Genomic DNA, 25622 nt, shown 5'->3' on the forward strand with positions numbered 1-25622 from the left:
GTACTTGTCTAAATGGTTTTTGAATGTTGTGAGAGAGTTTGTCTCCAACAGTTCCACAGGCAGCATATTCCAGATTCTAACCACCCTCTGTGTAAAAAATCCTCCTTACATTCCCTCTACACCTTCTGTCTCACCTTAAACCTTCATCCCTTGTCTTAGGCAACCCCACCATGGGAAAATTATTCTTATCACCTACCCTAGCTATCCCCCTCATAATTTTGCATGCCTCTGTCAGGTTATCCCTCAGCCTCCTCTGCTCCAAGAAAAACAAACCCAGACTATCCAATCTCTGCTTTTAAATGAAATGCTCCAGTCCAGGCAATATTCTGGTGAATCCCTCTGTACCTTTTCCAGTGCAATCACATCCTTCCTATATTATAGCAACCAGAACTACACACAATATTCCAAGTGTGGCCAGCCAGTGTTTTATAAAGTTGTAACATGATGTCCCAGATCTTGAACTACCACAACTTTAGACTGTCTCATTAGTTATATCTCTGACTGCATGATGAGTCCAGTATCAAAGCGCAGTCAGAGGAATAACTGGTAGCTGGTGACATCAACTTTGGGATTTTCTTTAACCAAAATCTCAAACTTTCCCTCGATTACCCAGTGGCAATCTGTGTCTTTAGTATTGTCATAGAGTACTACAGCACAGAAACAGGCCCTTTGGCCCATCTAGTCTATGCCAACCTGATCTTCTGCCTAGTCTCATCTACCTGCACCTAGACCATATCCCGACTAATAAATATATATCTTATATCCAAACCCTTCCCATCCATGTACCTATTAAAACTTCTCTTAAATGTTACAATTGAACCCGCATCTACCACTTCCACTGGCAGCTTGTTCCACGATCACACCATCATCTGAATGAAGAAGTTTCCCCTCAGATTCCCCTTATATATTTCACCTTTCACCCTAAACCTCTAGTCTCACCCACCCTGAGGGGAAAAAGCCTGCATGCATTCACCCTATCTATACCCCTCATCATTTTGTATACCTCTATAAGATCTCCCCTCATTCTCCTGCGCTCCAGGGAATAAAGTCCTAAACTATTCACCCTTTCCCTACAACTCAGGTCCTCAAGTCCCAGCAACATCCTTGTAAATTTTCACTGCGCTCTTTCAAGCTTATTGATATCTTTCTTGTAGGTAGGTGACCAGAACTGCACACAATACTCTAAATTCAGCCTCACCAATGTCTTATACCACTTCAACATAACATCCCAACTCCTGTACTCAATGCCCTGATTTATGAAGGCCAAAGTGCCAAGAGCTCTCTTCACAACCCTATCTACCTGTGACACCACTTTCAAGGAACTATGGAACTGTATTCCCTGGTCCCTCTGTTCTGCTGCACACCTCAGAGCCCTACCATTCACTGTGTACGTCATACCCTGGTTTGTCCTCACAAAGTGCAACACCTCACACTTGTCTGCATTAAATTCCATCAGCCACTTTTCAGCCCATTTTCCTAACTGGTCAAGATCACGCTAAAAGCTTTTATAGCCTTCCTCACTGTCCACTACGCCCCCAATCTTCGTGTCATCTACAAATTTGCTGATCCAGTTACCACACTATCTTCTAAGTCATTAATATAGATGATAACAAAAGACCCAACACTGATCCCTGCTGTATACCACTAGTCACAGGCCTCCAGTCAGAGAAACAACCATCTGCTACCACTCTCTGGCTTCTACCACTAAGCCATTGTTGAATCCAATTGGCTACTTCATCCTGAATGCCAAGCGACATAACCTTCTGGACCAGCATCCCATGTGGGACTTTGTCAAAGGCCATGCTAAAGTCCACGTAGCCAACCTTCACCACCTTTCCCTTGTCGACCTTCTTGGTAACCTTCTTGAAAACTCTACAAGATTGGTTAGACATGACTTACCACACACAAAGCCATGCTGACTATCCCTAATCAGGCCCTGTCCAATTAATTATATATCCTGTCCCTTAGTATGCCCTCCAATAATTTACCCACAACTGACGTCGGGCTCACCAACCTATAATTTCCCAGCTTCTTCTTAGAGTCTTTCGTGAACAACGGAACAACATTAGCTACCCTTCAGTCCTCCGGTACCTCACCCGTGGCTAAGGAGATTTTAAATATCTCTGCCAGGGCCCCTCCAATTTCTGCACTAGCCTCCCACAAGGTCTGAGGGGACAACTTGTCAGGCCCTGGGGATTTATCCACTTTAATTCGCCTCAAGACAGCCAGCACCTCCTCTTCCATAATCTGGATGCGGTCCATTACCTCACTACTCTTTTGCCTCAGTTCTATAGTCTCTGTGTCTGTCTCCAGAGTAAATACGGATGAAAAAAAATAATTTAAGATCTTTCCCATTTCTTTCGGCTCCATGCATAGATGACTATGCTGATCTTCAAGAGGACTAATTTTGTCTCTTGCTATCCTTTTACTCTTAACATAGCTATAAAGAAACCCTTGGATTCTCTTTCACCCTGTCTGCCAGAGCAACCTCGTGCCCTCTTTTTGGCCTCTTGATTTCTCTCTTAAGTGTTCTCTTGCATGAGGACATTGCAGAGAAGTTCCTTAGGCAGTGCTCTTAAGTCCAAAAATCATCAATGAGCTTTGCTCAACCACAAAATCAGAAGTGGAGAATTTTGATGATGACTTCATCGAGTTCAATTCTATTTGCAACTCATCATCTAACGAAATTCAAAACAACTGACAGCAAGTTCTGGACAATTTTAAGGCATAGTAAAATTCACAGCACACATATATAAAGCAATGACCATTCAATAAGAAAGAGTCTGATTACCTTCCCTGACATACAATTGCATTAGTTTTTTAGAATCTCCATAGCAAACACCATGGAGATACCAATGGTCAGAAACTTAACTAGGCCAGCCACACACATAGAAGACCAGGTCAAAGGCTGCATCCTCTGCATTGTAACTTACTTCCTCACACTCCACATTCTACCAATCACATATTGTGATGGAGCACTCTCTGTGTCCCTGAATAAGTGCAATTCCAAGAGCACAGAGGAAGCTCAACACCATCCAGACCAAAGCAACTCACTTGATTAATATCCAGTATGGCATTCTGAACCATAATCACAGAACACACAAGGACAAAACACTACTCTCAAAATGGTGAAAAGCAAATAGTGGAAATTCAAGAAGGGCCCAGATACACAAATGCCATGCATAGTTTCAGCTTAATCTCCCTGTATTCTCTGCCGTCAGCTAATAGAGGAAAGCATTCCTGATAGCTTTGCGATCTCTTCATTGGCCTGTCCGATTACCTTTAAGGCATTTGTGAACATACAAAGTTCCTCTGTTTCTCCATACCACTCAATATTCTCTCAATTATTGTACATTCCCTCGCCTTGATGAATGTACCCAAATGCGTTATCTCATTCTTCTGGATTAAATTCCATTTGCTACTCCTCTCCTGCCACTCCAACACTCAGTTTGCAACTGATTAGACCACTTTCTCATAGTCCAAAGCTTTCTTCCTGTCAACCACACATTTTTGTATTATTTGCATACATGTTTAACATGTCCTCTATTTTTAAATCCAAATCAATATCATGTACTACAAAAAATAAGGAATTGATACTGAACTCTGTTGATGACAGTCACAAAAACACCTCCCAGCCATTCCCCTTTTTTTTCTTGCTATTAAGCCAATTCTGGATCCAATTTGCTACTCCCATAGAAACATACAGCCCAGAAACAGGCAGCTCAGCCCACCCTGTCCATGGTGACCATCAAATACCCATCTATTCCAATTCCATTTACCAACACTTGGTCCACAGCCCTCCATGCAATGGTGTTCAAGTATTCATCCAGTTACTGCTTAAATACTGTGAAAGCAACTGCCTCCATCATCTCCTCAGGAAGCATATTCCGGAATCCAACTACCCCCAAGTGAAGAAATTCTTCCTGAGATGCACACTTAAACCTCTTATTTTAAGCTAGCTTAGATACTTGTGCTATGGGAAAAATTCATACTCTATTATTCTACTCTAATACTGCCTAGTCTATTCATGCTCCTCATAATTTTCTATACTATCAGATTCCCCCATCAGCCCCCTTCACTCCCAGAACACAAACTCAGTCTATTCAGTCACTGGGAACCGAAACATTCCATCCCAGCCAACATCCCGGTGAATCTCCTCTGCAGCCCACCACCACCACCCCAGTGAAACCACACTCCCACTATAGTGTGGTGACCAGTACTGCACAAAGCATTCTAGATATGGTGAACCAGTGTTTTATGAAGTTGTACCATGATCTCCCTTCTCCTGATTCAGGACATTAATTTCTGGACCATTTGTATCCCTTTTTATAACTACCTTGAAATTTATTATGGTCACTATCTTCAAAATGCTCTCCCACCAACACTTCAACCATTTGTCCAGCTACAGTCCCTAAGATTATACCCAGTACTAGTCCTTTCTGTAGGCAGACTATCTATGTACTGACTCACTCTCCCTTGGATACCATGGGACTTTACTTTTTGGACAAGCTTACATGTGGAACCTTGCTAAAACCCATGCACGCTACATCAATCTTCATTATCTCCAAAAGAAAATTGGGAATGCAAGGAGCCCAATGGTTGGAAAGACTAAAACTTGGACGTCAAAATTGAATGTAGGAAATTCTACAGGGATGGTGGCAGATACTTGGAAACATATTCCAATGCTACCTAGTGATAGTGTGATGTTGAATTATCAAAAAGAGGTTGTTCAGTTGGTAAAAAGAGCCAAAATGGGAAGGTTACCCACACTGTGGCATTGGAAAGGAGAATGAAGACCGTTAACAGCAATGAAAAGAAATAACTACAACCTTGAGTATGTAGATGAGAAGCATTCAGAGGCACATGTTATGTAGCAAGTGCCAAGGAAGAATAGAATTACTTTTTAGAAGCTGCATATGCCTTTGGACACATGGGTAGGAATTTAATGATTTCCCATCAAATCAAATCAATGTGCCTATCATTATAGAGTTTCAAACTCACACTAAATATAACTGGGGCATTCATTACAAATGACACAAAGAAACTTTAAGGCCCATTGTGGGTTCTGCCAGCTTCATCAGAAGAATCCCATGAACTGAAGATGACAAGACCTAATCTACATTTAAGCCTCTGGGAGATGTTGTAACATTTACGCACCATGCATGCATTAATATGTTTGTGGATTTATAATTCTTCAAGTAATTATGACAAGATGTAACTACCGGTAAAAGTCAGCGTTGGATAGATGCTCATTAGTGAAGAAATCACTAACATTGCCCCATTAGCCATTTCCAACTTTCTGCCTATTCAGAACTGCATTGTCTGAAATCAACGAAGGAATGAACATATGGTCACACTGTTATATTCATGGAATAGATTAGTCAAATACAAGGATATCAGACCAAGAAAAGTTATCATCTTGGAATGTTTCCCCTGTTTCTTTCTCCACAGATACTGCTTGATCTGCTGAGTACATCCAGCATTTTCTGCTTTTATTTCAAGCATCCAGGATCTGCAGTTAGCTGTTTTTGTATCAGATACAAAACCAGCCACCCTGCCACTAGGCTATGATACATGCACATTTACTTCTCAACCACCAGTGTATTAGATATGCCACTTCAAAGGCCTTTATCCACAGCCAGATCATCAGTGGATGACAGAATTTCATCAATCATTGCACCAGTGCATGTATGTCAGATGCAGTGGTGAAATGACAGAGGTTAATGTATCTGACACCCCAGTGTTGGCATTGAGTATTTGCATTTGATATAGAATTGACTTGGCTGTGTGTGTGTGTGTGTGTGTGTGTGTGTGTGTGTGTGTGTGTGTGTGTGTGTGTGTGTGTGTGTGTGTGTGGGGGGGGGGGGCACGGGGCAAGGGGATGGGGATGGTTCAGCACTGCCTTTCACAGAGCAGTGAGTGTTTTATAAAGGAAATTAAGAATATCAAACAGAAGACGTAAGGAGGTAGTTGCAAAAGAGTAACTAGGTTTGAACAGAATTGAAGGAGGAGAAAGAGGTGGTGAGACAGTTGCATAGTGTTGAGGGGCATGATACTGAAAAGTATGTGTGAACAGATGGCAGGGAATGCCAAACAGGTTATCAGAATGTGGAAGGTATAAACTGGCACATCAATCTGGGGCGACCTGCAGAAATAAACTGGGACTGAGACTATTCAGGAAATTGTGTGCTGGATGAAGAATTTAATCAGGACATTTTATAATTTCACTGATTTTGTTTTCAAATCTAAGCCATAGATATCATGGTTGAAAAATAAAAATCAGTAGGGCACAAAACATTTGGTAGCTCAATAGAAAAACAACTTTAAGGACTTGCATTTCTAGTGTAATCCTACTTACGTGGCAGTTTAATTTCTGGCTTGGATGAGACTTGGATGAAACAAGTATATATACCAGTATCTCTTTATCTTGCTGAAGTACTTCACATGCAAAGCCTGTTTGCACTGACATCAGAAAATGAATTCCAGTCTCTCAAAATTCAGGCTGATACTTCAGTTTAGTACTGAAACTTTGGTCCAATAACTAATAGTATTGAGGCAAATAGCTTCTTTACACATAGCAAGGCCCCACGTCAAAATGGGGTGGCCAATCAATTCTTGCAAATGAAAACTGAAGCTACTGGAAATATTTAGCAGATTAGACCACATCTATGGAGAGCACAAGGAGCTAACATATCAGGTCAATGAATTTCCATCAGAACTGGTTCCTGGTATTGGTCGGTGGCCAAACACCAGCAGAACTCTCAGCTCTTCTTTATATATCTGTATCATTCAATAGAAGATCTAGGAACCCATTGCTCTAACATTCATCATTTAAAGGATGGCATCTACAACAATGCCAATCTGCACAGGGAATGGTACATCATTTAGGTGGTCAAATTCTAGAATTGAACTTGAATTCACAACCTACTCAAATAAAATAGTATCAAATAACCCAAGCCAGCACCAAACGCAGGAAAAGTTCAAGTATGAGGAAAGTGACTTTCAAATTATTATTCAATTGTGCGCAACATTAACGACCTACTTTCACTTGCATGCCCGTCTGTTCTGTATGTTTTCTAATATCTACTGGTGCCTGTATCCACTTAGCTATTGGTAAGAGCTAAGCAAGCTTGCTGAGCTGACTCCCTTCATGCAGTTACTCCTGGACCGATTGTGTTAGAATTTTTTTGTCACAAGCTATGCAGAAAATACTGGCTGGTAGAGTGAGAAAAACTCTACTGTCAACTTTAAAATAGTGCCATGAGATCTCTTACATCCATCTGACAGAGTTCCATTTGAAATCACATTGGAAAGTCAGTAGCATAGATAGTACAATACACCTTCAGTAATTCATTGATGGTCAGCCTAGATTTTGTGCTTAAGTCTTTCATATGGGAATTAAATTCTGGATGTAATCCTCTTTTTCATGAAAGACTGCTGAACAGTGAGAATGATTAGGGACACTAAGAGACTTATCTCTTTTCTCAAGCAGAGCCACCAAAGACCAACTGCAGTACCCATACTGCTACTCCGAGTCTAGGTTGGCACAGATCGGAAATAAAATCTGATATTTTGCAACTGTGGTTTAATGTCTGCTGACTCTAATTAACCAGCCTATGGGAAAGCCTTTTCCTATTTTATGTAGAAATGTTTTATTGATAGACTTGCAACATTGGTTTAACAAATCTTTCAGCTTCCAGAAGTGTTGTGCTTGCTGTATAATGATGCTGCCTCATTATTCAACTTGGATAAATATGAAAGCTGTAGAGGGAATGTGGTGATGCAGTGAAGTTGGACGATGTGATTTCAATATACCAAGTATTTTGGAATAGTGAAGTCAGAAATAGAAATAGAAATTTAAAAAAAATACTGGTACCAGTAAAAATGATGAAGAAGGTATAAAATTACAGTAAAGCCATCAGTTCATAATCTTCCTTCAGGGAAGGAAACTTGTGCCTACTCAATCTGGCCTATATCTAACTCCAGTCCCATTCCAATGAAGTTACATCATAACAACCTTCTGAAATAACCAATCAAGTACTCAGTTATATCAAATCACCACTAAACTCCAAGAGCTGATAGGTATGGGCAAAAATTGCCAGCAACACCAAAAACCTACATATCTTTAGAATGAATCAAAAAGAGGCTTCATACTCGCAAATCACAGGAAAGGAATTTGTAGAAACTTTTTATTCTTTCAAGAAACAGAAATGGTCGTACATCACTGCTACCAACAACTGACTGTGGTAATGGTACTAGTTTAGAACTGAATTTTCCCCCTGCAGAGGCAGTTACCTGTAATCCAGCAGGCGCTCCATTAGGCGAGTTACGGACAATACAAAGGAAACACCAGTCTCTCTCCATGTCTCTTGTTCAATCTTCTCCAATAAACTGTGAACACAAAAAAACAGGAAGCAATGAATTTCTCCTATTGGTAGCAAACCTCACTCAGCAGATCCTTTTGAATATAGAAATACATGCTTTAAGTTTTAAGGCATTCAGTCTTACCTAGGATAAGGCCCAAAGAGCTGGGTACTAATTCCAGGCAGCAGAATTAAGCAAAGAAAAGAGGTTATCATGATAGTAGTGCAATGTTACTAATGTGGTTTTATACTCAAACAATGAGTGATCTGCAACACATTAAAGAGCAATCTCCTTTCAATGAGTTATTGAATTGCATAAAACAGAATATCAAGTGATATGAGAAAAGTGACTGTGCTAACATTATGGGCATCAAATCAAATCTTATCACTTGGCTAAATGTACTTCTTTCCCAGAACGTCTCACACTTATGGAAAATAAATTTTACAAGGGTAGGTCACATCACCGATAGTGGAAAGCTCACTTAGTTTTCTTTTACTGCTGGTCTTATTTTTTTTTGGAAAGATTTGAAAGGTTAGAAATTGAAGCTGAGGCTATCAATCCCCCTGATGATGTTTGTAATGGTATCAGGTCTGAACCACCTCCAAATCAGAACTGATACTCAGTCACGAATTAGATTAATTATAGAAAGATCAATACATTTCAACATACGGGTTAATCTGTATTCATAAAGAAGATGGCTTACCATTGCCTCTCCAAGGGAATCAGGAATGGGCAATTAATAGCCTTGCCAAAGATGCCCTGATCCCAAAAAAATGAATACATAAAAATAATTTAGTACACAGTCTTGATGTACAAACTGGAGTTGCAGCACAGGTATCCAACCAGGGCAGAAGGTGAGGGTTCTCAAAGGAGGAGGTGAAGGATGGTTCGTATCCATGGATCCTATCCTCTGAGAGTATTCGGGGGAGGGAGATGGTGGGGGGGGGGTCACATTCCTAGCTCCAGATTTCGGAAGAGAAATGTATCCAAAGGCCAGGATTTTCTAAGTCAGATCTGTGACCTTATGCACACTGAGCTTCAGCCTTGTACTTTTGCCTGGACTTCTCTGTCCATTGAAGTCAACCTGAACTTTCAAGTCCCATATCCTTCAGGCAGTGATGGCTATCTTTGCCATATTTTTCAGTTAGTGAGCACCTTAGCAATAGTGAGGTCACTGATATTTCTCCATTGAATTCTCTATTCACCTTTCTTTCGAGCAGAAGCCTTTAACCAAAACAGGCACAAGGATTGCATACATTGTGGACTTCCTTAAGGCTTAGGTAGTGATAGGCTGCAGTCATGTGGAAATTTGGGGTCCATTTTGGAACCTAGACCTCTATATGAATTGCAAGACTGTCACTCCCTGAACCTACAGCAGGTACTCAACCATAACATCCACATGGTCAATGAATCCAGGTGTTCAACCACATTGCCTGTCACATTTCTGCCTTGATTTCTGACTCCTGTCTGTCTCTGTTGACTGGAGGACCAATAGGTGGCCATTAGAGAATGCCATTCAAGTTGTAAGCCCCATTATCCTGATTGCTCTGTGTATGACTTACATTATTCCCTATACAGTTCTGAGTAGTTCATTGTCTACTGGATTCTGTACCACCTTGAAACCTGGGGAACTCATCTCTGACTAAGGTCCGACAACAGAAAAAGGAAGAGAAGCAGGTAGAGCAGGTTCTTGATAGATGACATTGAAGGAAGCTTCTCTGGATGTGCTATCAGGTGACTGTAGATTCTCTGGAGAATCATAGATAGATTACAGGAGGCCATTCAGCCCATACTGGCTCATTGTAAGAACAATCTAGTTAGCCTACCCTCTGATTTTCTTCCCATAGGCTTGCAAATTCTTTCCTTTCAGATATTTATTCAGAGTTCCTTTGAACACTACAATTGAATTTTCATCCACTACTACTCTTGGCAGTGTATTCCAGATCCTCACCATTTGTTGCACGTATGGTGGAGCAGATGTCAGAGGCCGAATGGCCTACTCTTTCTTCTGTGCCTTAAGTCACATTCAGTTCTTTTGCCTATCATCTTCATTTTATTTGTTTTGGTTCTTGACCTCTCTGCCAATGGGAACCATCTCTCTCTACTTTTCATGACTTTAAGTAGCCCATCACAACCTCCTCTGTTTCAAGAGAAGAACTGTACATTCTCCTGTCTATATCCACATGTCTCTCGTCCCTGGGATCATGTTCATAAATCTCTTCTGCACCTTTTCCAGAGCTTTCACAACTTTCTTAAAGTGTGGTGCTGGATACAATACTGCTGTTGTGGCCAAACCAATATTTTATAAAGGTTCACTATGACTTCCTTGTTTTTATACTGTGAACCTCTCTTTATAAAACCTGGGATTTTGCATGCTTTTTTAACCACTTTCAATAAACTATGCACATTTATCTGCAGATTTCTCAGTTCCCTGCATTCCTTTTTGAATTGCACCCTCTCATTTACATGACCTCTCCTCATTCTTCCTGCTGAAATGTAACACCTGACCTTTCTCGGCATTGAATTTCATCTGTGGCTTATCAGTCCATCACACTATCCTGTCTATATCTCCTTGAAATCTTTTACTGTTCTTCTCACAAGTTACCATGCCTCCAAATTTTGCATCATCTAGAAATTTGAAAATGGTGCCCTGTATATCCAAGCCAAGTCATTAAGGTATATTAATAGAATCATAGACTTGTACAGCACAGAAATGGGCCGTTATGGCCCACCTTGTCCATGCCAACTGTGATGCCTATCTATGCTAATCCCATTTTCCCCACATCAGGCCTGCATCCCTCTACTCCCTTCCTATCCAAGTACCTTTCCAAATGCATTTTAAATGTTGTAATGGTATCTATATCCACTACCTCCTCTGGCAGATTGTTCCAAATATTCACCTTCCCCTGTGTGAAAAGTTTACCCCTCTGATCTGCTTTAAATTTCTCCCCTCTCACTTTAGACGTACCCTCTAGTTTTAGATTCCTCTGCCTTGGGAAAAGGATTCTGACTATTTATTCTATCCATGCCCCTCATAATCTTATAAACCTCTCCAAGGTCACCCCTCAGTCTCTAACGTTCCAGTGAAAATAAACCTTCAGCCTATCCAAACTCTCCTTAGAACTAAAGCCCTCCATTCCAGGCAACATCCCAGGGAATCCCTTCTGCAGTCTCTCTATTGCTACCACATCTTTCCTGTAGTGCGGTGAACAGAACTGTACACAGTCGTCTAAGTGAAGTCTAACTAATGTTTTGTACAAATACAACTTTCATTGCCTCAGCCTGTGAAGGCAAGCATCCCAAATGCCCTTTTCACTATGTTATCCACCTACATCGCCACTTTCAAGGGGCTATGGACACGCTGTACATCAACACTCCTAGGGTTCCTGCCATTTACTTTATATGTCTTACTAGAATTTAGCCTCCCAAAGTGCATTGCTCACACTTGTCTGGATTAAGTTCTACCTGTCATCACACTGTCCAACTTCCCAGCTGATGTATGTCCTGCTGTATCTTGAGGCAACCTACTTCGTGATCTATGACTTCACCAATTTTTGTGTCATCTGAAAATTTATTAATCATACCCCTTACATTCTTACCCAAGTCATTTATATATATTACAAACAACAAAGGTTCCAGCCACAATCCCTGTGGTATACCACTTGTTACAGATTTCCAGTCGGAAAACACCCATCCACCACTACCCTCTGCCTCCTATCACCCAGTTAATTTTAGATCCAGAAAAGGATTAATAAAAGGAATGATTCTAATACCTGCCAGGAAGGCTACATTGTGCATTCCGCACTCGTCCGAAAAAGACCCTTTCACTACTCCTCTGTCTTTCCTGTCACTAAGCCAATTTTTTTATCTGTGCTGCTACTTTTTATTCCATGATGTTCAATCTGGATGACAAGCTATTACACAGCATATTACCAAATGCATTTAGGAGTCCATATATACTGCATATATACCATACTTAGCCCACCCAGAACCTTAACTGCATATTCCCTTGCTGAAACACAAGAAGCATCCTCTTTCTTACTAAAGACTGGTGCAAAGTACAGTAAAAATCAAATAATCTGGTATCTGTTTGCTTGCAAGTCCTGATGGCTCGGTACCTGGCTCATACATTAGTCTGAAATATGGAGTGGGGGTGGGGATATGGACTGTGGGCTGCTGTGTGGTTGGGGGTTGTGGACTGTGGTGGCTGGAGCTGGAGTTGGGGTCAGGGACATTGCGTGTAAAGTTTATGACTGGAGCTGGAGATTGAACTGTTTGTATGCTTCAGCATTTTTTTGCCAAAATGAAACCCACCGAGTTCAATTTCCTGCTCCTTTTAAACTCATCTGGTTCACTGAAAAAATTATCATACTACTGTATAACATGTATAACTGCAGAAAAAGTGAAATAAAATTGTGTTGGGGTATTAGTAGGAGTAACATCCAACAGTCTGGAAAATCTGGTAGTTGGCACCACCTGAGAATGGTGGATTATTAGAGTTTTACTAAAACCTCAGCAACATCCTCTGCATCCATGAACAGATTTCTATTTTAATCTCTGATTGGTCCTACATCTCCTCTTACACTCATTATTCTGTTCACCAGCCTACAGAATATTCTTGGATTCCCTTTTATGTTTGCTGCCTGTCTTTTCTTACACTCTCTCTTTGCTTCTCTTGTTTCCTTTCTCACTTCGTCTCTGATTTTTTTTGTAATCATCCTGGATCTCACATTACAACCTGCTGCCTGTTGTACACTTTTTTCCTCTCCACCTTTCTGGTCAGAGAGGGAGCACTGACTTTAATTTTCCTACCCTCCAGTCCAGAGCTTCAGGTCTCAGCGGTGAGGTGTTAAGTGAGGAAATGCTTGTCTTCTGATGAACACCTGCTTTATGCACTCCGTTGCCAAGGTATCATGCCGAGGGTTGCCTTTGTGACTCACACTCTACACTACAACCACAGTAGACTGTGCTCATATTCACTTCAGCAAGCTCTTTTCTACTGTGATAGCTGCAGCGGACTTGCACAAAGATGACTACGAAAGCTGACCAGCAACAACAGAGGGACAAAGTAATCCTCAGGCAGATTTGCAATAATGACAAAGCTATGGGGGAGGAATGACAACTTATTTACCTTTAAAAGGATTCTCTGCCTGGAGCAAGCGGTCTGTTCCAATTGTTCTGAGTAAATGAAAAACACTACAAAAATAGCTTCATTATCAGCGCTTTGGAAGATTTGGCAGTATATCTAGAGGAATTATTCAATCCACTCGTGCACTTTCATTAAAGATTGTCACAGAGAAGTCCTATGATTAATGCCTGCTCATCTGATACTGGGATAACATAAACATAATTGCTTACCTCTGCACTGGTCAAGCCTAGAAGGCTTGATGCTATGACTCCCTCAGATAAACTGCAGCAGCTTCAAAAGCTGCAATACCTGCTGTTTGACCAGCTATGGAAGTGCAGCATTGAGTACAGACAAATGTCCTAGTCAAAGGAGCAGCAACATAGGGTAATCCTTGACCTTAGTAAATCAATATTGCCCCATCAAGCAACATGACACACTGTGCTATGCAGAACAGGTAGCCAAGATGTTGGCATTCACCAGCACAAACAATAAACATAATGAACACTGCAGTTCCACAGGACACTTACCTATTTTCACTCTATACTTACAAAGCACGTGAGAAAGAGTCCAAACTGTCATTATCCCTATTGTTATAACTCAAAAGACGAAACCAATGAAGAAAGATGCCTATTCTACTGAAACATTTCCTCAGAGTTGAGGAATCATTTGTAGTCATTTAACTTGGGTGCTGGAAATGAACGTTTGAATTATAACTGGGAAGAATGCTTTGACTTAACAAAAGAACACTACAGAGATACCACATATCATGCACTTTCTCACCTTCCCAATTGCATAGAATCACTGTTATAGTTGACAATCTAGAGAAAGAATATCTCCATCTCGACATCTCCATGCCATTACTGTATAGATATGGTTATACAAAATAGCATCAATAATGAGTTAAAACCAAGGAAAGGCTCCCTGGCATGGGTTTCCCCTGAGAACTAAGGACTTATGACCCGAAAAGAATAAAAGGAATAAATTATTGTGAGTGACAGACAAAGATAAAGCTCCATAACACTAATCATTTGTTATATATTTACCAAAGAACTCATTACCCTTGCAACAGTTTCATCTGCTTGTTGAAGGCAAATTCCTACATGCCTCTAGCATTTGTACACATTAAACCACAAGGTGATCTCCAGTTATACAAAGACCACTGTACCCTGCGATACTCCACTTTTCCGAAAGTTCCTTCATCATTCCATCCGCATAATTTACTGAAGTGGTTAGAGTGGAATGGATTGTACAAATGATTTAATGAACAAATGAAACGCGCAAATTATTCATTGACAGTACTAATTATCTTGTATCTTCTCTTAGTGACAACCTTCCAACTGGGTTTGCTGACAGTTACTACTGCATAGTGCCTCCTCCCATCATACCCTGACAGCCCTATCCTTGCCACTTCAGCCAAGTTGGTGGAAAACTGCTTAGGTTGGTGGAAAACTGCTTAGGTTGTTGGACTACAGATGGCTGTGATGGACAACCACAGCAGCCCAGGACCTGGGAGGACCAGCTGCTATCTATATCTCAGGTTGAGGACCTGCTGGCTTGAGCCAGGTGCGAGAATAATGCTTGAGAAAATTGCAGGGCAGAAGAATGCATTTACCCCAGTGATTTTCACCAGTGTGTCACTCTGCAACCTATCTAGTTCCATCCCATTATCTATAAAAATTCTCCTTAGAATACAGTTATTTTATAACATGATTATGTAGGGTAGATCTTGCAACTTTTTGAATGACCTTGACTTTTTTATCTTATCTGAAAGACAGTACATGCAACCATCAAAATACGTTTAAGATAATCAAAGGAGATCCATGAGTGAAAGTTAAGAACAAAGTTGGGGGCGACGGGACGGGACATAATCTTAAAATAAGAACTAGGCCAGTTAGAACTGAAGGCAAGACACAGTTTTTCATGCAAAGCCTAGTGGAAGCATAGAACAGATTCTCTCAAAAAGTTACAGAGGATAGGACAACTGAAACTTTCAAAGCTGGCAATGATACACTTTTCAGGAAATCAAGCAGCATCCAAAAGGTCCTTGACCTGAAACATCAACTCTGTTTCTCTCCCCCCTGATGCTGAGTGCTTTCAGTGTTTTCTGCTTTTGTTTTGGATTTCCAGTGTCTGCAGTTTTTTGCTGCATTGATAAAATTTTGTTGGCTGTGGGAATTTAGGAATATGAAGCCAAGGTAAGTAAATGGAGTCAAGAAATAAATCAGCTCATAAAATTGCAGAGCAAGCTTGTGAGACTGAATGAGACTTCTATCCCTATGTTCCTCATACTGGCTGAATGTCAGGTCCTGGCATGGGGTTGCAGCCTAAACCTTCTGAATCCAGATGGAAGAATATTCACAAGCTAGCCAACATTACACATTATCTCTGTGATCTCACTGTGAAGAATTTGAATTGCAGCCTTCTGTTTAAGACAATTGAATGAAAAAAAAACACTTGTGAAGGCTCTGCCAGCAAAATACACTAAACGATGAGATACTGAGTTGTATAGATCAGACAGATTAAAAAGATCTGCAGTTCATTACTGATTTAGCTAATCTCTGCTGTGACAGCCTGTGGATACTGCAATCAGCATGGTTCTCAGGCATGGCTCCGACTCTTAATCAATGTCCAATAACCCTGCTGGAACTGCACATATTGTTACTGATTGAGGGCAGATCAGGTCTGGCTGTGAGACTTCACCCTCATAATTGTTTTTTCATGCTTAGATTAACACATAAATACTGGCAGCTGGAGAATACCCTGAAGAATGGCAGATGTTCACACAGCCATATTTCATGATAGTCAGAATTGTTATGCCATAAAAAGGAAAAATAAAACATTTTCAACTGTGTTTTCATATAGATGCTATCTTGAATCAAAAACTAAATTATAATGAATATCAACATAATAAAGGTGAAACTGGAACCCACTATTGCAAATAATCTTTATCTACCTTCTTGCTGACACTGACCTTACCAAAAATCATAAAGTCAAACAAATTTCATGAGACAGATGAAGGACATTTGGCCCATAATGTCCAAACCGATGGAAATCAATTTCCTTCATTCCATTTCCCACCACTTGATCCATAGGTTTGTAGGTTATGCTTCTCCAGGAGGCTATCCAATTACTTTTTAATGCTTTGACGGATTCTGCTTCTATCACCTTTTCAGACAGTGAGCTGTTCCCCCCCAGTTCCTCTCTTATCATACCATCAATTGCTTTAAATCTATGCCATTTAGCTTTTGTCCTCTGCTAATGGACACAGATCATTTCTACACAGCTTAATTAAGCCTCTCATAATCATATACATTTCAATCAAGTTTCCTCTTCATCTCTTTTGTTCCACAGAAAACAAACCCAGCCTATCCAGATTCTAAAGCTATTATGCATTCTTTCATCTCGCCGAGATACAATTTTAGACAGAGATGGCAACACTTTGATGCACACACTTTCCATCAGACTTAGCATAATTATGCAGGTGAACTCAGATACAGAAGTCAGAATTAATCTGGATATAAATATATGCAATCTACATGAGAATATGAAAAAAACAGAAGTACATCAGCAGAGGTTTAAAAAGATATCATCTCCAAACAAACCAAGACAACTAGATGCAGCTTCAGAGAAGAAAACTGGATTGTGGGAATCATTTGAATGGTGCTGTCATACAGTCAAGGCAAATGAAAGTCATATAATGTGGATCAACGATGAGCCCAATTCTAGTTACTCTAATTCAAGATGTATATTGACATACATTGGAAAGGCTTGAGGGGACAGCCATTAGAAAATTTTGAAGGACTCAAACTCATAAACATAACTTCCTTATAGAAAAGTTAGCAAAGTAACAAACAGAAATATTTTGAACCCTGATAAATCGCCATAATTAGTTGGAGATTGATGTGAAGGATATAATACTTTCTCACTCAGCTACACTAGGCAGGCCGTGTTGTCCACATGGTTGACACCAGATTCCCAAAACAGACACTCTGTTCCATGTTCTGTCATGGAAAGAGATTTTACCAGGCGTACATAGGAAACAGATTCAAGGATGTACTCAAAGCATCCTTGAAGACATATAATACCCCCACTGACTCCTGGGAATCTCTGGCTCATGTCTGCTCAAAGTGCAAAGTTGAATTTGAATGGTATTGATATGATATTGGTCATCTTCCAATTCTTGGAAGTAAGAGATTAGTGTTCAAAATTAATGCAGATGAAATTGGGGTTAATATACTGGCATGGATTGAGAATTGGTTGACAGACAGGAAACAGAGAGTAGAAATAAGCAGGTCTTTTTCCGGGAGGCAGGCAGTGACTTAATGGCGTGTGCAGGGATCAGTACTTGGGCCTCAACTATTCACAACCTATAATAATGATTTGAATGAGGACACTAAACATAACAAGTTTGCAAAGCTGGAGTGGATTGTGAGCTCTAGTGATGATCAAAAAGGCTCCAGTGTGATATAGACAATTTGTGAGAGTGGGCAAATGCATGGTAGAAGCAGTATAATGTGGATAAATGTGAGGTTATCCACATTGCTTTTGAAACACAAAATCAGATTATTGTCTGAATGATGATAGATTGGGCAAAGGGGAGGTGCAATGAAACCAGTGTTTCCTTGTACATCAGCTACAGGAAGTAATTGGGAAGGCAAGTGCTATGTTGGCCATCAATATAAGAGGAATCATTACAAGGAGTCTTGCTGCAGCTGCACAGGGCCTTGGTGATACCTCGCCTCTTGAGATTTGTGTGTAGTTTGGTCTGCTTATTCTTCCCGTGGAGAGTACAACAAAAGTTTGCTAGACCGGTAAATGGGATGACAGGACTGATGAATGGGGAGAGGTAATGTTGATTAGGTCTATCGTCACTGGAGTTTAGAAGAATGAGAGGGGATCTCAAAGATACCTATAAAGTTCTAACAGGACTATAAAGACATTCTTAGTGGCTGGGGAGTCCAGAACCAGGGTCACAGTCTCAGATATAGGTTTTGCAACTAAGAACCAAGATCAGGAGTAATTTCTTCACCCAGAAGGTGGTGAACCTGTGGAGTTCTCCACCACAGAAGGCAGTGGAAGCAAAGTGATGACAAATATTCAAGAAGGAGATCGATTTTTTTTAATGTTAAAGGGATGAAAGGATAGGGGAGAAAGTGGAAACACTGAATTGGATAATTAGCCACGATCATATCGAATAATGGTATAGACCTGAAGGGCTGAATACCCTATTCTTGTTCCTATCTTCTGTGGTGCAATGATTAATCTTGAGGCTATGTACTGGAAACACACAGAGCCTCTCGCAAAATGACAGATGGAGGACATAACCTCATAAACTATCCACTTGCCCACCCTTCAGCTACCAAGTGTCCCAGTTGCTGAAGAGTCTGTGGTTCCCATATTGCCCTCATCAGCCACCTCAGAATCTAGGAAACTGGAGAGGAAATAAGTCATCTTCATTCCTGAGGAACTGCCTAAGAAGACTTTTTCATAATAATAACTGGAGGTCTATTTTATGAAACTTCCATTGTAAGGAACTGCAGACTCGTTTGTTAATGTATTTACAAACTTTTGCAAGACACCCATTTCTGTTTACGTTCACTCAGCCATTCACTGAATCAAATTTTCAACCATCAAATGTTCCATAACACCTCCTCATCAGTATTGTTACCAAACCTCTGTCAGTGCTGCTTACAGGAGACTGAAAAGCTCACGGTAATTTTCATCTCCTTTTCCATCTGACACCAGACTGTCCAGCTTGTCGATGAGTTCTGCTTCCACCTATAACAGAGAAATGGCAGCAAGTAAACAATAGGCAATATTTTCAGAAATGTGAATCGAAGTACATGTTTGTTTCTTCCCAATATCTTAAAATCCTGTGGCATATACACCAGCTGTGGAGGTCTCCTATCAAACTCCCACTGCACTCAGCAATTGTTTTTGTACTTTAATATTGATGTTTAAAAGTAGCGTGCAGTGAGGTTGGGATGTGGAAAGGAAAAATGGGGAAAAGAGCAAGTGAATGTGATGTATTTTTGAAGTGCAATCATTGTGTTATATAGAAAACACAGTAAACACGGTACACAGCAATGTCCCACAGGGAGCCATGTTATAATGACCATATAGTGGCCTAAGATTCATTGATCGCCACAAAGGAATGTTAATTGATTCTAATGATTGCTAGGTTGATCTACGCCAATCTCCCAGGCACTTCCTCCCACAAGTGACTCCAGGGATCAGCTGTTTTTCTGCAACCGAAGCACATGGAATGACATCTTTTCCTATGCTAAACTTGCTTAGGTTCTGTATAATAAGATGAACTCCTGACTTCACAATCTACTTCGTTGTGGCCTTGCACCTTATTGTCCTGTTACTGTAACATTTTATTCTGCATTATGTATTATTTTCCCTTGTGCTACCTCAATACACTGTTGTAATGAAATGATCTATACGGATGGCATGCAGAATAAAATTTTTCACTGTACCTCAGTACATGTGACAATAATAAACTAATTTACCAATTTTCTGGTAGTGGGTCTACCACTTGCAAATTCAGCAGTGCCATGGCCAAAACCATGTACAGAGTGTGTAAAGGAAAAGAGGTATGCCTGGAACCTGGTCTGATGGGCTCATAGGGGGAATGAAACTGAGGTTGGGGCGAGAGATGGATGCTGGTGAATGGTGGTGACGGTGCCAGTAATTGGTATGTGTAAGGAGAATCCCAAAGCTTTTTTCACGTACGTGAAGAGCAGAAGGATGACGAGAGTAAAGGTAGGACCGATTAGAGACAAAGGTGGGAAGATGTGCCTGGAAGCTGTGGAAGTGGGTGAGGTTCTCAATGAATACTTCTCTTCAGTATTCACCAAAGACAGGGGTCTTGATGATGCTGAGGACAGTGTTGGTAAGGTTAATGTTCTAGAGCATGTTGATATCAAGAGAGAGGATGTGTTGAAGCTGTTAGAAAATATTAGGACAGATAAGTCCCTGGGGCCTGACGGAATATTCCCCAGGCTGCACCGTGAGGCGAGGGAGGAGATTGCTGAACCGTTGGCTAGGATCTTTGAGTCCTCGTTGTCCACCAGGACTGGTACCGGAGGATCAGAGGGTGGCAAGTGTTGTCCCCTTATTCAAAAAAGGTAGTAGGGATAGTCCAGGGAATTACAGACCAGTGAGCCTTATGTCTGTGGTGGGCAAGCTGTTGGAAAGGATTCTTACAGATAGGATCTATGAGCATTTAGAGAATCATGGACTGATTAGGGACAGCCAGCATGGCTTTGTGGAGGGAAGATCATGTCTGACAAGCCTGATACGGTTCTTTGAGGAGGTGACCAGGAAGATTGATGAGGGTAGTACTGTGGATGTGGTCTACATGGATTTTAGTAAGGCATTTGACAAGGTTCCACATGGTAGGCTTCTTCAGAAGGTTAGAGAACATGGGATCGAGGGATGCTAGGCTGTGTGGATTCAGAATTGGCTTGCCTGTAGAAAGCAGAGGGTTGTGGTGGAGGGAGTGCATTCAGATTGGAAGGCTGTGACTAGTGGTGTCCCACAAGGATCGGTTCTGGGACCTCTACTTTTCGCGATATTTATTAATGACTTGGATGGGGGGGTAGAAGGGTGCGTTAGCAAGTTTGCAGACGACACAAAAGTCGGTGGTGTTGTGGATAGTGTGGGGGACTGTCGAAGATTGCAGAGGGGTATTAATAGGATGCAGAGCTGGGCTGAGAAGTGGCAGACGGAGTTCAATCCGGAGGAGTGTGAGGTGGTACACTTTGGAAGGACAAACTCCAAGGCAGAGTACAAGGTTAATGGTAGGATTCTGGGTAGCGTGGAGGAGCAGAGGGATCTGGGGGTTCATATCCACAGATCCCTGAAAGTTGCCTCACAGGTGGATAGGGTAGTTAAGAAAGCTTATGGGATGTTAGCATTCATAAGTCGTGGGATCGAGTTTAAGAGCCGCAAGGTAATGAAGCAGCTTTACAAAACTCTGGTTAGACCACACTTGGAGTACTCTGTCCAGTTCTGGTCACCTCATTATAGGAAGGATCTGCAAGCATTGGAAAGGGTGCAGAGGAGATTTACCAGGATGCTGCCTGGATTGGAGAGTATGACGAGAGACTAAGGGAGGTGGCTTTACTCATTGGAGAGAAGGAGGATGAGGGGAGACATGATAGAGGTATACAAAATATTAAGAGGAATAGATAGAGTAGACAGCCAGCGCCTCTTTCCCAGGGCACCAATGCTCAATACAAGAAGGCACGGCTTAAAGTAATGGGTGGGAAGTTCAAGGGAGACATCAGAGGGAGGTTTTTCACCTAGAAGGTGATTGGTGTATGGAATGCACTGCCTGGGGTAGTGGTGGAGGCAGGTATGTTGGTCGAGTTCAAGAGATTGTTAGATAAGCATATGGAGGAATTTAAAATAGGGGGATGTGTGGGAGTAAGGGGTTAGATAGTATTAGGCGTGGTTTAGAGGTTGGAACAACATGGTGGGCTGAAGGGCCTGTATTGCGCTGTATAGTTCTATGGTTCTATGGATAGTTGAGTTGTGAGTTGGGGCCTACAGTTGTTATTAGGAATGGGAGTGGAGGGTGGGAGTGGCACAATCAGTGGTGGACTGTTTGTCAGGGATTCCTGCAGTTTAAGGCAGCAATTGAGCTGAGAGCATATGAGGGAAGCAGATAATTGTTGGCAGGTGCAGACTGTGGTCAGGGAACCTCAGTGCATTTGGGGAATGAGAAACAGATGGTCCTCAGTGGAAGCAGTGTGTTTACTTGCTAATTTCCTGGGCTGGTTGAAAATACAGATGCTCCACCTGGCCTCCAAACAGGTGCTCGAAAGCCTCTTACCTTGTGGATTCACCCTTTCATCACCACAGTGCAGAGGACCCCGGAGGCTGTTCCCCTCAAAAACAGGTATTCTGCTTTGGATGCTGTTGAGGGGATCAATCAGCTGTAGCCAGGTCTCTGGCACTGACTGGTCCTGCTGCTCAGAAAGGAAGGGAGGAGAAGAGGAAGGCAATAGTGATAGGGGACTCGATAGTCAAGGGAACAGACAGGAGGTTCTGTGGACATGAGCGAGAATCCCAGATGGTATGTTGCCTCCCATGTTCCAGGGTCCAGGATGTCCCTCATCGGGTCCACAACATTCCTGAGCGGGACGAAAAGCAGCCAGAAGTCGTGATACATGTTGGTACCAATGACATAGGTAGAAAGGGGGATGAGGTCCTGAAAAGTGAGTTTAGGGAGCTAGGCAGAAGGCTGAAGAACAGGACCTGAAGGGTAGCAATCTCAGGATTGCTGCCAGTGCCACGTGATCGTGAAGGTAAGAATAGGAGGAGGTGGCAGATGAATGCGTGGCTGAGGAGTTGGTGCAGGGGGCAGGATTTTACATTTTTGGATCATTGGGATCTCTTCTGGGGAAGGTGGGACCTCTACAGATTGGATGGGTTACACCTGAACTTGAGGAGGACCAATATCTTTGCAGGCAGGTTTGCTAGTGTGGTCCGGGAGGTTTTAAACTAGTTTGCAAGGGGGATGGGACCCGGAGGGATAGGTCAGTGGAAGAAGTGCATGGAGTAAAGTCAGATCTAACATATAGAGAGGTTTTGAGGAAGGAGAAGCAGAGTACAGGGTATAAAAGTAGTAAGGTGGATGGGCTAAAGTGCATTTACTTAAATGCAAGAAGTATCAGGAATAAGGGTGATGAACTGAGAACTTGGATAGGTACATGGAACTATGATATTGTGGCTCTTGCAGAGACTTGGCTGTCACCAGGGCAGGAATGGATACTGACTATTCCTGGATTTCAGTGTTTTAAAAGGGACAGTTGGGGAGGGGGGGAGAAGAGGAGGAGGGGTGGCGTTACTGGTCAGGGATACTATTACAGCTGCAGAAAGGGTGGATAATGTAGCAGGATCCTCTCTAGAGTCAGTATGGGTGGAAGTTGGGAACAAGAAAGGAGCAGTTACTCTACTGGGAGTATTCTATAGGCCCACTGGTAGCAGCAGGGATACTGAGGAGAAGATTGGGAGGTAAATTTTGGAAAGGTGCTAAAATAACAGGGTTGTTATCATGGGAGACTTCAACTTCCCAAATATTGATTGGCACCTGCTTAGTACCAAAGGTTTAGATGGGGCAGAGTTTGCTAAGTGTGTCCAGGATGGATTCCTGTCACAGTATGTTGACAGGCCAACTAGTGGGAATGCCATATTAGATCTAGTATTAGGTAATGAACTGGGTCAGGTGACAGATCTCTCAGTGGGTGAGCATTTGGGGGACAGTGACCACCACTCCCTAACCTTTAGCATTGTCATGGACAAGGATAGGAGCAAAGAGGACAGGAAGATATTTAATTGGGGAAGGGCAAATTATGAGGCTATAAGGCTAGAACTTGAGAGTGTAAATTGGGACGACATTTTTGAAGGGAAATGTACTATGGAGATGTGGTCGTTGTTCAGGGATCTCTTGCAGGATGTCCCAGTGAGGCAGAGAAAGAATGGCAGGGTGAAGGAACCATGGGTGACAAGAGAGGTGGAACAACTAGTTAGGAGGAAGAAGGCAGCATACATAAAGCTTAGGCAGCAGGGATCAGATAGGACTCTTGAGGATTATAGGGTAGCAAGGAAGGAACTTAAGAAGGGGCTGAGGAGATCAAGAAGGGAACATGGAAAGGCCTTGGTGAGTAGGGTTAAGGAAAATCCCAAGGCATTTTTCACTTATGTGAAGAGCAGAAGGATGACTGGAGTAAAGGTAGGACTGATTTGAGACAAAGGTGGGCACATGTGCCTGGAAGCTGTGGAAGTGGGTGAGGTTCTCAAGGAATACTTCTCTTCAGTATTCACCAAAGAGAGGGGCCTTGATGATGCTGAGGACAGTATTGGTAAGGTTAATGTTCTAGAGCATGTTGATATCAAGAGAGAGGATGTGTTGGAGCTGTTAGAAAATATTAGGACAGATAAGTCCCCAGGGCCTGATGGAATATTCCCCAGGCTGCTCCGTGAGGTGATGGAGGAGATTGCTGAACCTTTGGCTAGGATCTTTGAGTCCTCGTTGGCCACGGGAATGGCATTGGAGGCAAATGTTGTCCCCTTATTCAAAAAAGGTAGTAGGGATAGTCCAGGGAATTATAGACCAGTGAGCCTTACATCTGTGGTGGGCAAGCTGTTGGAAAGGATTCTTACAGATAGGATCTATGGGCATTTAGAAAGTTATAGTCTGATCAGGGACAGCCAGCATGGCTTTGTGAAGGGCAGATCATGTCTCACAAGCCTGGTAGTGTTCTTTGAGGAGGTGACCAGAAAGATTGATGAGGGTAGTGCAGTAGATGTGGTCTACATTGATTTTAGTAAGGCATTTGACAAGGTTCCACATGGTAGGCTTCTTCAGAAGGTCAGAGGGCATGGAATCCAGGGAAGATTGGCCATGTGGATTCAGAATTGGCTTGCCTGTAGAAAGCAGAGTGTTGTGGTGGAGGGAGTGCATTCAGATTGGAGGGCTGTGACTAGTGGTGTCCCACAGGGATCAGTTCTGGGACCTCTGCTTTTCATGATTTTTATTAATGACTTGGATGAGGGGGTAGAAGTGGGTTGGCAAGTTTGCAGACGACACAAAGATCAGTGGTGTTGTGGATAGTGTGGAGGACTGTCAAAGATTGCAGAGGGTTATTGATAGGATGCAGGGCTGGACTGAGAAGTGGCAGATGGAGTTCAATCTAGAGAAGTGTGAGGTGGTACACTTTGGAAGGATAAACTCCAAAGCGGAGTACAAAGTTAATGGGAGGATCCTGGGCGGTGTGGAGGAGCAGAAGGATCTGGGGGTCCATATCCACAGATCCCTGAAAGTTGCCTCACAGGTGGATAGGGTAGTTAAGAAAGCTTATGGGATGTTAGCATTCATAAGTTGTGGGATCGAGATTAAGAGCAGTGAGGTAATGATGCAGCTCCTCAAAACTCTGGTTAGACCACACTTAGGTTACTGTGTCCAGTTCTGGACGCCTCATTATAGGAGGGATGTGGAAGCGTTGAAAAGGGTGCAGAGAAGATTTACCAGGATGCTGCCTGGTTTAGAGAGTATGCATTATGAGGAGAGACTAAAGGAGCTAGGGCTTTACTCTTTGGAGAGAAGGAGGATAAG

General features: G+C 42.0%; 1 protein-coding gene across 3 annotated transcripts in view; it reads right to left on the reverse strand.

Annotated features, from left to right (window-relative positions):
* The window catches only part of dock3 (dedicator of cytokinesis 3), an 822502-nt gene that overhangs the window by 89908 nt on the left and 706972 nt on the right, over window positions 1-25622 (reverse strand). For all 3 annotated transcript variants that reach the window (XM_052017225.1, XM_052017226.1, XM_052017224.1), the window contains exons 33-35: window positions 19185-19270; window positions 8509-8535; window positions 8296-8391 (exon numbers count right to left, since the gene is read on the reverse strand). In XM_052017225.1, the coding sequence (XP_051873185.1) occupies window positions 8296-8391; window positions 8509-8535; window positions 19185-19270 (209 nt within the window). The remainder of the gene's footprint in view (window positions 1-8295; window positions 8392-8508; window positions 8536-19184; window positions 19271-25622) is intronic.

Source organism: Pristis pectinata, chromosome 6, assembly GCF_009764475.1.
Source record: "Pristis pectinata isolate sPriPec2 chromosome 6, sPriPec2.1.pri, whole genome shotgun sequence".
Classification (NCBI taxonomy): domain Eukaryota; kingdom Metazoa; phylum Chordata; class Chondrichthyes; order Rhinopristiformes; family Pristidae; genus Pristis; species Pristis pectinata.